This window comes from Haliotis rufescens, unplaced genomic scaffold (assembly GCF_023055435.1).
Source record: "Haliotis rufescens isolate VD_foot unplaced genomic scaffold, xgHalRufe1.0.p SCAF_7, whole genome shotgun sequence".
Lineage (NCBI taxonomy): Eukaryota > Metazoa > Mollusca > Gastropoda > Lepetellida > Haliotidae > Haliotis > Haliotis rufescens.
The window spans coordinates 54,679,455-54,691,160 of NW_025964361.1; the positions used below are offsets into that span (position 1 = coordinate 54,679,455).

General features: G+C 42.7%; 1 protein-coding gene across 1 annotated transcript; it reads right to left on the reverse strand.

The window, feature by feature from the left end:
- Nucleotides 1–6,679: 6,679 nt before the first annotated feature.
- LOC124133710 (ninjurin-1-like) lies at nt 6,680–10,617 on the reverse strand. Its single transcript, XM_046498193.2, has 3 exons — nt 10,244–10,617; nt 8,323–8,398; nt 6,680–7,242 (listed from the first exon to the last, which is right to left on the reverse strand). Exons 1-3 carry the CDS (start codon nt 10,324–10,326, stop codon nt 6,811–6,813), a joined length of 591 nt encoding a protein of 196 aa, XP_046354149.1. The 5' UTR covers nt 10,327–10,617; the 3' UTR covers nt 6,680–6,810.
- Nucleotides 10,618–11,706: the final 1,089 nt, after the last annotated feature.

Consider the following 11,706-nt stretch of genomic DNA (forward strand, 5'->3'; position numbering starts at 1 on the left):
CTGGTAAATGGCGCAACATTAACGTGAGGTGAAGGTGAGCTGTCCATTTCGTAAAATTAAGGAGACGAATTTCATTTTATGTGAGAATGTCGTGATTTTTATAGCATCAGACATATAAATCTTCCATCACATTGTTGTTCATGTCACTGTGTTAACAAAAATATTTTTTATAGTGTGTTTTTACAAACAAACCACTTAGAAGAAAATATGCTTCAGCTATATGTCAAAAATTTAATATACTGATGAGCAAAAGAAACTATACCTCTCACTTGATTTTATCCTATGTTTGATTTTTAACTCAAAATGTCTTAAGTTATCGAAATAATTAACATTATTGGCGCTTAGTCAGCACTAAAAGAATACTCATACATGGTTGTTTTTTAAAAAATATAATTTGATTTAAAACTTTTAAAAATTAAAAAAAATAAATCCATAAGACACAACTGCTGATAAGTATCTTAAACACGTTATCTTCGGAAATCAATAAAAACCGCTTTTTTCGGCACAATTTTACATTTCAAACATGCTAGGGTCATTTGGTTACAAATACATTTCAATCATCAGTCTTCATTTAACCAATCTATTGTTACACAACATTACCCAGCCACAGGGGGCACGGGTGGCCCAGTCGTCTAAGGCGCCGCGATTCGCTGTGCAGAGTTGCGTCCCTTGGGCACGCCAGAAACCTATGATTGTGGGTTCGAATCCCGGTTCGCCCCAATTATGTTTCTAGGTTTGTCAGCACCATACCCGTGCTCGTGGGTTTCACCGAAGTGGAAAACGTCTGAGACCTGCATCACTTCGGGCTTTCCTCCCATATTAAGCTGACACGCCGTGATCTAACTGGAATACTGTTAAAAGCGGCGTTAAACCAAACTCACTCACTCACTCACCCAGCCACAGATGACTTTTTATAAACTGTTGCTCATCTTCCCGCGGGAAGGTGTTAACTGTCTTTATAAAAGTCCAGTGGAAACCTGATGAAGGAGTAAGTATGTAATACTCGGAAACGTTGAATTCTTAATTATAAAGAAGTTGACATCCATAAATTCTCTTCATATATCTTCAGTAAGATAAGATTGAACACAGTTTTTAAACCAATTAAAAGCCAATTAAAACTGTGTTTAATCTTACTCCACTTATTTAATTATTACTATATTGTGCCTGAGAGTTATAACTTTACTGTGCTTATGTGTGTGTGTGTGGGTTAGTGTGTGTGTGTGTTAGTGTGTGTGTGTTAGTGTTAGTGTTAGTGTATGTGTGTGTTAGTGTGTGTGTGTGTGTGTGTTGTTGTTGTTGTTGTTGTTGATGTCTCTGTCAGTCACCATCTGGATTTTATGTTATAAGAAAAACTTACTCTTCTTCTGCAATGTGGATTTACCAGTGATTATAAGAAATATGAAAAAAACACATCTCCTCCTTTGATTTGTTTTCCAGCAACTTTCCAAAATTATACTATGGACCTGTGGCCTCTCCTAAAAAGAGGTTTCCTTGTGGTGTTCGCGTGTTCTTTAACTTCCCTGTGTCTGCATGTCAATTCTTTGAGAACATGTGGACATTGTTGTGTGTGTGCATATAGTCCGACTCCCTCATGCGGATAATAACTTACAAAAACACTTGAACACGAATCAAAGTGTACCTACTACGGGACGCCTATTACAGCTCAGTGATACACAGTAACAAGTGCAGTGGTATTCACCGCCACGGCAATTAATCCCACGTGAGAGGGATGCTTTGAAACACACACCCTCCAAGAGATATCTACGAGAGTAATTACATGTCAATTAGCCAGCCGTCTAATAGCCTCGACCATACATCGATGTGGTCGGGTTGTTATGTACAAGTCCCTATCATGTCAAGGCATAACATTGACACAAGTGGGTGTTGTTGGTGGATATGATTACCCCGTAGACACTTGACACGTCCAGTTGCATGTGGATTGCACTGGACACTGTCACGATGAGGTAACTGCCCGGATGTGGGAGGGGATGGCTACCACATGCTGGCTGCAAGGACTCTGGTAAAGAGAGAGATGGACAGACTGACCCTTGTCGGTGTTCTGTTTCGCCTGGAAGTTATAACGTTAATGGAACATAGGCTCACAAAATGAACGGCAATAAGAAAAAAATTAAGAGTTTGAAAATGAGGTTATTTTTTTCTCAGAAAGTAAGAACTCAACAGTTTTCAGAACCCAGAACAAATTGTTTCTCAGAACATCAAGCTTTGCTTTATATAGGGTGAATGCTATATTTTTGGGGTGGTGGGATTTTTTGCATGACCCGCGAGGCACTTTAACGCGGAAAGGGTCGAGTGGTGACGAATGCCTTCTTTTTGAATGCGGAAAGGGGCGAGTGCTGACGAATGTCTTCTCATGGAATGCGGAAAGGGGCGAGTGCTGACGAATGTCTTTTCATGTGTTACAGAAAAGGGCGAGTGGTGACGAATGTGTTCTTGCAGATTTCGGAAAGGGGCGAGTGGTGACGAAAAGATCGAAGGAGGTGACGTCCTTCACACGGCATTCTTATCATTGCGAGTTGGCCTGAAAATGTCCGTGTGAAAAAGTGTATATACCCGGGCTATATATTATATAACGTAAGTTGTTAGTATAACGGGTTGATAATGTTGGTCATTATCTATTCTGTCATTTAGATATAAATCGAAAAACTGTGGGATTCGAAGCCGACCTTTTCTGAGGCTAACGAATATATAACCTCCTTCCCTGCGGATCGAGAAATGTGTGTTAATTAATGGCAAAATGTTACCATCAATATTGCATAGGGGTAAGTGCATGAGGGAAAGTTTGAGCTTTTTTCGGTGTACTGAGCTATCTTTGAATGTACATGAATGAGTGTTCGGGAGGTTTTTAATAGTCAAATTAAGGAAATGATCAGAGACAAAATAATGTTGTCCTTGACGATGTTTTCGCATAATACGGTCTCTCAATATGGCCAGGCAATATAATTGTGATGGATAAATATGCCCGTGTTGGTCTCGTCGGAATCGTGTACTGGCCCCAGAACATGCATTTTAAAACCAAATCGCCAAAGAGCGAGGTGCACGTGCAAAAGGCTGGGGAAACCTATTGCACGTGCTGGTACGACTGACGCAGTGTTCTCGTGGTTAATTTGAGTTCTTTATCAGAACAATTTTAGGCGGTCATAGGTTATGTTATTGTCCATGTTTTACCAAATCAGCAACTCTCGTTCTCTGATGTCACTTTGTTGAAATAATAACTCGATTGTGTCCATGCCGATATTATCATGTGAAATTGCGTGGTGTTAAACAAAATTCGCTCACGCGACAGGAGCGCTCATACTTAACATGTTTTTTTTGTTATTTGACCACAAATTCGAATTTAAGATATCAAGAATTCGAGTTTTAGTTATCACAAATAATTATTGATGTCACAAAATCGAAATTGACATATCATGATTTGATTTATTGATATAAAGAAATCGATTTTCAGATATCATGAAATGAATTATTGATATAAAAAGTGAGTTGTTTTAGATATAATAAATGATTGACATCACAAATTCGATTTATAGGTTGCTTAGAAGGAGTTATATTTACTATCAGAATGTCATAGTAGGCTTAATTAAATAACATTAAGTCGCTAAACGTAATTGTAATAATTCACCATCCCCAAATATATTAATTGTAAGTGTAACAGAGAGAATTTGTGACAAGTGAATTAATTATTTACTGCGGTTTGAGTTTAAGGGAGAATTTGTTTCATGAACCCAGACGTAAATTATTGATACCATTCGATATTCTGATATCAATGATATATTGAGAATTTGTGATATCAATAATTCGATCTAGTGATATATCAAAATACATCGGTTTTAGTCATTTTGCAAAATCGAATTTGTGGTATCAGTAAATGGAATTATTGATATTAAATAGTAAAAAAATAGTAAAATAGTAAAACGGCGCCTTCTGTACATGAGCACCGGAAGGATTAACGTGAGTTATCTAGCTGGTGTGAAGAACGCCTGACACTTTGTATCTGGACCAAACAAAGTAGCCCGAGACGTATCTGCATACAATAATTCAACGAAATGAAGCAGATTTGCCATCATCCCGTAATTCCAAAGGAGATGCCACCTCAAGGCCGGGCGATGACATGGCGGACAACAATGCGAATTTGTTGGCAAGCAGACGTGTAGGTTTTACAACACCAAGGTGGAGACAAAGACCGGGGTGTTATAAATACGCATTGTGGAGTCAGTCCTGACACGGGGGATCCCTTGGGGGTCGGGATTGTGAGTGTCCGGGTGGGGAAGCGTCAGTCAGGGACGCATCCTGCTGCGAAGTGGCACCGATTGTAAAAGGTGTTTAACATGAAGCCTGGACAAGATGGCGGGCAATTTGAAACCTGTGTTTGTTTTCTTGCCTAATGTGCTAGACATGAAGGCTTTTAGGTCTTGTTTTCATGTGGTACTGTTTTGTTAAGAGTCCCTACACAACTGAATGTGTTGCACTACAAACCCCAACGTGCGTTAAGATGGAGTAGAACGTTGGATATTGTGACTCGGGAAATTTTGTAACGCCCACAGCATCCTGAAGTTTTCAATGACAAGATACCGCATACCAATATGGTCTTTGTAATGGGTTATTGGAATTCCCGTTATTGTGGAATAATGGGTAATTATCATTTCCCGAAACACGAGTGAGTGAGTATGGTTTTAGGCCGCTTTTAGTAATATTCCAGCAATATCACGGCGGTGGACACCAGAAATGGGCTTCACACATTGTACCCATGTCGGGAATCGAACCCGGGTCTTTGGCGTGACGAGCGAACGCTTTAACCACTAGGCTACCCGACAGACCCCCGAAACACGTATGTGGGTATATAACACTGCATGTGAAATGAATGACATGCCCAAACCATATGTGCCCACTCATCTTAGGCGCCGCAATTCGCTGTGCAGAGTTGCGTCCCTTGGGCACGCCAGAAACCTATGATTGTGGGTTCGAATCCCGGTTCGCCCCGATTATGTTTCTAGGTTTGTCAGCACCATACACATGCTCCTAGGTTTCACCGAAGTGATAAACGTCTGAGACCTGCATCACTTGGGGCTTTCCTCCCACATTAAGCTGACACGCCGTGATATAACTGGAATACTGTTAAAAGCGGCGTTAAACCCAACTCACTCACTCACTCCTACATTAAGCTGACTTGCATATAACTGGAATACTGTTCGAAGCGTCGTTAAACCCAATTCACTCACTATGAATATTTCAATTTATTTAACAGAATAATTACATCACATACTACCCAACATTTTAATCGAGTCATGCATGCACTCTTCTGATTTATCCAGCGTGCTGATATAGAGAAAAGAACGTATACCACAAACCATGACACATGACATAAAATGATTTTCCAATATGAAATCATACACCTTAAAAATCAACTGTTTCACATCAGCTGAGAAGCGCACATTGTCAGTCAACAACGAGGTATGCTACGCATGGGCGGATACAGCCTCTTTTGAAAAGGGGGGGGGGGGGGGGTTGCACAATTAAGACCATTTATTGTCTTTGGTGGTAATTTATACAGAAATAAAGATTTTTTTCGAAATAAAAGGGGGGGGGGGGGGATCTGTATCCGCCCATGGCAGTGCGTGATTTCGCTGTTCCTCCTATCGCCGTGTCCCCTCCGTTCACGATGTCAACTTGTACATTTAACAGCATGATACTTTCTTTTTCAACCTTTACCAGTGATGGGAATGAAAATAACAAACAGCAGATATTGTTGGGTTCAGGGTTTTCATTGCCTCGTTGACATTTAACAGTGTATTCCAGATTTTGCATTATTTTGCAATTCCCTGTACTCATTTGGAGCCAAACGGACCTGTAGTTTGAAAAGCTATACAATAGCACTCAGAATACCTCCGACACTGTGTTAACAGGCACGCAGCTATGGACCTGATGCTCATTTCTGTCTCTGTATAATACACGTAATACGAATTCATATTTCACTACCGCTTCATGTAGTTAAATGTTAGCGACAGCCATAATGAAATATTTTACTGACGCCTCGTCCCACCACTCGCATCTTTCCGTCATTCGTGACCAACTCGTGTTATTCCGGGACAAGCCGAATCGCTATTCGGCTTGTCCCGGAATAACACGAATTGGTCACGAATGCTTGTGCCCCTATCTTGGCCATTTTTGTGACTGGGTTCCGCCAAAGCGGAAACGGGCATAGTGTCAATTTACCACGCCCTCGTGAAGATCTGGGTTGATCTTTTTCCTTTTCTGAAGGACAGCCTGATCAAGATGTAGCGGCCATAAAATTTCCGAGTCCCGTGATGGGATTCGAACCACGGACCTTCTGATCAGAGGTCGGACGCCTTGTCCACATGACCAAAGAGGTTAACCACGTCAGCAAGCTGACAAGGTAAGGGATGTCATCTGTGGGACGACTCCACGCCCTGCTACTAAGGTGAGGTGAGGTGAAATTGGGTTTAACGTCGCGTCCAAGATTATTGCACTTATATAGCGACGTGTGTGTGTTTGTGTGGCTGCTTGTACTAGTCCGGACTGATGCCGATTTATAGTGCTAGCTCACTGAGATACCATGCCGCAGTTTAACATGAATACCCCACTCAGACACAGTATACTGACTCCGAGCCGACACGTCCTTGTTTTAGCCCCTTAATGCCGAGCGCCAGACAGGGTAACAACAAGTACCATCTTTTAACGTCTTTTGGTATGACGCGGCCGGGGATCGAACCCCGGACCTTCCGCTCTCCGGGCGGACGCTCTACCACAAGACCACGGAGGCGGTCCCTGCTACTAAGACATCGAGGGGATTTCAACACTGTCGTTCACATGTGATGTGTTTTTCACATTGACGAACCCACCGATAAACATGTTTAAAAGAGTCACAATCAAAACAAGCGCCATTGAGACATAATTCAAAATGTCAAGCACCCCGTCTCGTGTCGGTCGCGTCGACACAGGTTGCACTTCCGGATCACGTGACACTGGGTTAATTCGATCTTCCCGGATCTTGATAGCAATAATAATGACAGCAAATACAAACTGAAAGAAAAGAGAGAGAGACACCGACCACAGCACCAAAGAGTAAAACTCCAGACGGCTTGGTCCAACAGACAGAATGACCCTCAGCTGGGAAAAATTGGCAGCCACCAGAGCCAGGTCCAGCATACACTGGACAGTTGTCCTCCGTACACCAAACTCGTTTACTGCATCCGATTTAACACCCTGCAATATAACACACAACTCGGATTAGAAATGACTTGCTTATACCGATATTAAGATGAACGACGATTGTTTTTGCGCTAAAAAATTAAATGATTCTCCGTAAGAAAAGTGTATGTTTGTTGTTTTACGCCGCGCTCAGCAAAGGTGTATGGGATATATGCTAGATGCTGGTTGCGTTTTCCTCGTCTACTTTATACCCCGTCAACCCGTTGGTTCGGAAAAGCCCGTTTCCGGAATGTCCAAAGTGGGACATGCCCCACCGTGTTCGGATAACGTCTGTACAACTGCCGCTTCTGCGCAGTCCTATTATTTAAAACTAACGCTGTACCCTTAGTGTGAAATTTCAACTCATGGAAACATTGAGCATAGATTTACCTGATACATATGTTTGCATATGAGGCGCGAACCGGGATTCGAACCAACAACTCATGGAAACATTCATCTTCCCGAGGCAAGTGAGTTAACTGACTATAGAAGTCCAATTTCCACCCTTGCCGAACTAGTCTGGTATTATGGAGTATTATGGTATTAACGAGTCTATGCATAGTCCAATCAAAATCGCGCACTGAAATCGAAATCCGGTTCGTAGAGTGTCATGCAGATTTCGGTCGACTGCAGGATTTGCAAAGCATGTGCACCGCTAACTAGTTGTCAACAGATATTTTCCAAATCTTTTCATGTTTTTAATCAAGGTGCTCACGTGATTTGATGTACTTCGCGATGTAAGACTCGGTTTATCACAATATAGATCTTGATTATCGATCAGATCGTCTTGGCTGGGCGCCACCGTTTTGTTTGAAACAAATGCAAGGGATACGAGAGGTGGAATCTGATTGGTCAATAGGAGAGGCATAGAAAGGACATAACCCGTAATAGCCACTGGTGGCGCTACGATCGAGCCCAGGAATTCCAGCCTAGTTCGGCAAGGGTGGACACTGGACTTTTAAAGTCAGTTAACTCTCTTGCCTCGGGAAGATGGGAAACATTGAGCATAGATTCACCTGATACATATGTTTGCAAAAAGAAATTTTTAGGCCTAGTTGCTTTACATATGACTCTGAGTATATGTACTGAACTCACCCGGCTTCCGTCCGGCTCGTCAAACCCCGGAGTAGCGTCATGGGGAGTAACGGGTCGCTCTTCTCCATCCGGGGTCCTGCGTAGAAAAGGTTTTATTGATAGGGTGTTATAGTTGAGAGGTGAGTGCGTTAGCTGGCCAGGGGTTCAACGCTAGTGAAGTGATGTAGGTCTCCGACTTTTTCACTTTAGTGAAACCCACGAGCACACATTGTACCCATGTAAGGAATCGAACCCGGGTCTTCGGCGTAACGAGGGAAAGCTTGAAAGCTTTAACCACTCGGCTACCCTACCACCCCAGAAACAAAGGAATAAGGTCAATCCCATCTTAAAATCATAAGTTTACTTTATGTTATAAATGCAGTAGAAAGGGGGACATGGATGGCCCAGTCGTCTAATGCGCAATGATTTGCTGTGCAGAGTTGCGTCCCTTAGTCGTACCAGAAACCTATGATCGTTGGTTCGAATCCAAATTTGGCTTGATAATGTTTCTAGGTGTGTCATTACCATACCTGTGCTAGTGGGTTTCACCAAAGTGGTAAACGTCTTAGACCAAAAATTTGCATCACTTCGATGTGTAACCCAAATCATATCTTCTACATTGTATATCTATCGTGCCACGAGTTTTGGTAAAACCGAAGACGTGCTTCCAGTGGAGGTAAACATACGCCCACACAGACCACATGTAAGTTCATATCTACGTGGCCCGTGAAGATCCGGGGTAGAATAGGTCTTCAGCAACCCTATGCTTGTTGTAAGAGGCGACTAACCGGATCGGGTGGTCAGGCTCGCTGACTTGGTTGATGCATGTCATCGGTCCCAATTGCGTGGATCGATGCTCATTATATTAATCACTGGATTGTCTGGTCCAGACTCGATTATTTACTGACTGCCGTCATATAGCTGGAATATTCCTGAGTGCGGCGTTAAACAACAAACAAACAAACAAATCATATCTAGGTTAGCAGCTTATTTCCGGATTCTGATTCACAGTCTATTGACTACCGGAAGTGACATCAATCCTGTAATTCGAAGAGGCCTTTACGTTTCCTGTGTCGAGGTCAGTGGCACCTTTTTCTTGGAAATATATACATAAACTGGAACTTGACTTCACGGCAGATACATATAAGGTATATATTGAAATGATCTCTGCATGAACGCTCACAGCGAATGCCAAGTTTAATTCAGACTTTTATTATATTTTTAGAACATCAGCGTTGATAACATCCCGGTTTTTGCATTCCCGTCACCCAACCAATCAAATATCAAATAAGTGTTTCAGCTTTGACGTTTTGCCTCTTTTTGTGATTTTGTTTATCAATACTTACACGACCATTTCAAAAGCCGTTATATACAGAGAGACATCTTACGAAGAAGGATTCCGTGTGTTTGGTAGGTGAGATGAATGGGTTTAACATTATGTTCAGGATTATAGCCCGTATATAGCGATGTGCATGTACTTGTGTGTTTGTGTGCGTGTGGCTGCTTGAACTTGTCCGGACTAACGCCGGTTTATATTGCTAGCTCACTGAGATACGGCCCGTGGAGATCCGGGGTAGAATAGGTCTTCAGCAACCCATGCTTGCCGTAAAAGGCGACTATGCTTGTTGTAAGAGGCGACTATACCGAGATCGGATGGTCAGGCTCGCTGACTTGGTTGATGCATGTCATCGCATCCCAATTGCGTTGATCGATGCTCATGTTGTCAATATCTTGAGTGTCTGGTCCATACTCGATTATTTACAGACCGCCATCATATAGCTGGAATATTGCTGAGTGCGGCGTTAAACAACAAACACTGAGATACCATGCCGCAGTTTAACATGGTTATACCTCTCGGACACAATATACTGACTTTGAGCCAAGACCTTATAGAAAAAAGCCTTCTATGTGAAATATACATGGGGGTGTATGCGAGACTTACCCATCGGAGGCAAGATTACTTGACTCCTCCAGTAATGCCGCACTACTGAGGCTCATCTCCACCTCTTCCTGAGAAGTCCCCATTGCAACTGATCACCTTCAAGACCGTTGTTTCAGACTGAAGTCAAGGTTCAGGCCACCGGAGGGATGTAGGACCAGTTGTTTCTCTAGGAACACTTTTCCCTCCTTGGTCAAAATTGATGATTGCTAGTTTGAATCCTGAATAAAACAGACCTGCAGAAGACGGTGCTGATAGACTCGTGGAAGGCAGGTGGTCTTGGCGATGAACCAGGTTCAAACAGGATGGAACATAGCGGCAAGCAGAAGTTATATAACCCCAGGGTCGGGAAAGTCCGCCTGCACGTGACCATCAGTCCACAACCACGTGTACATGACATCGTCATTTTACGGAAGGAAATGATTCCTTTCTATTTTAACATGGATTTTACACAATGAACAATTTTGGAGAAAATGAGTCATGGGCAAACTGGGTCAACGAAACTGGGGCGCATCAGTAGAGGATGTAATATGGACTACACTGTCCACCACTGTAACTCAACATGTCTGCAGTTCCCCAAACTTGTTGAACTTGTTGAACCCAGACTTGTCGTTAGAGGAGACCAACGGGATCGGGGGGTCGGCTGACTTGGTAGAGCGTATCCTGGTTGCGAAGATCTATGCTTACGATGTAAAACACTGGATTGTCTGGTCCAGATTCGATTCTTTACAGACTTATCATATAGCTGAAATATAACTGTGGTGTGTGGTGTTAAACAACCAACAAAACAATGTTTAGTGAACGTACTCGAACAAGTACTGAAATGACCGTGTCATTAGAATAAGAATGACATATGCCCCAGAGCAAAGTGTCCAAGTCCAGCGTATGATGTCAGTCGTCTCAGACGCCGCAATTCGCTGTGCAGAGTTGCGTCCCTTGGGCACGCCAGAAACCTATGATCGTGGGTTTGAATTTCAGGTTCGCCCCGATTGTTTCAAGGTTTGCCAGCACCATACCCGTGCTCGTGGGTTTCAACAAAGAGGTGAACGTCTGAGACCTGCATCACTTGGGGCTTCCCCCTCCATTAAGCTGACACGCCGTGATATAACTGGAATACTGTTCAAAGCGTCCTTAAATCCAACTCACTCACTCACTCAATAGAGTAAAGGGACTGGGAGAGATATTGTATTATGGAAACGGTGCTTAACGCTTATGGGTACCATCAATGATTACTAAGATCTATAAGATCTGTGAACAGGGACAGGCTATCCTCGATTACCCAGTATATCATGTCTCTCCCTTGTGATCGAATATAATTGAATGGCGATACAACCCACTGGTTAATCGAGGATGTGTGGCTTTCAGAAGAGGCAGTTTCATTGGTTGGTGATTTTATGCTGATGATTTTGTTTGTTTGTTGTTTAACGCCGCACTTAGCAAAATTCCAGCTATTTGACGGCGGTCTG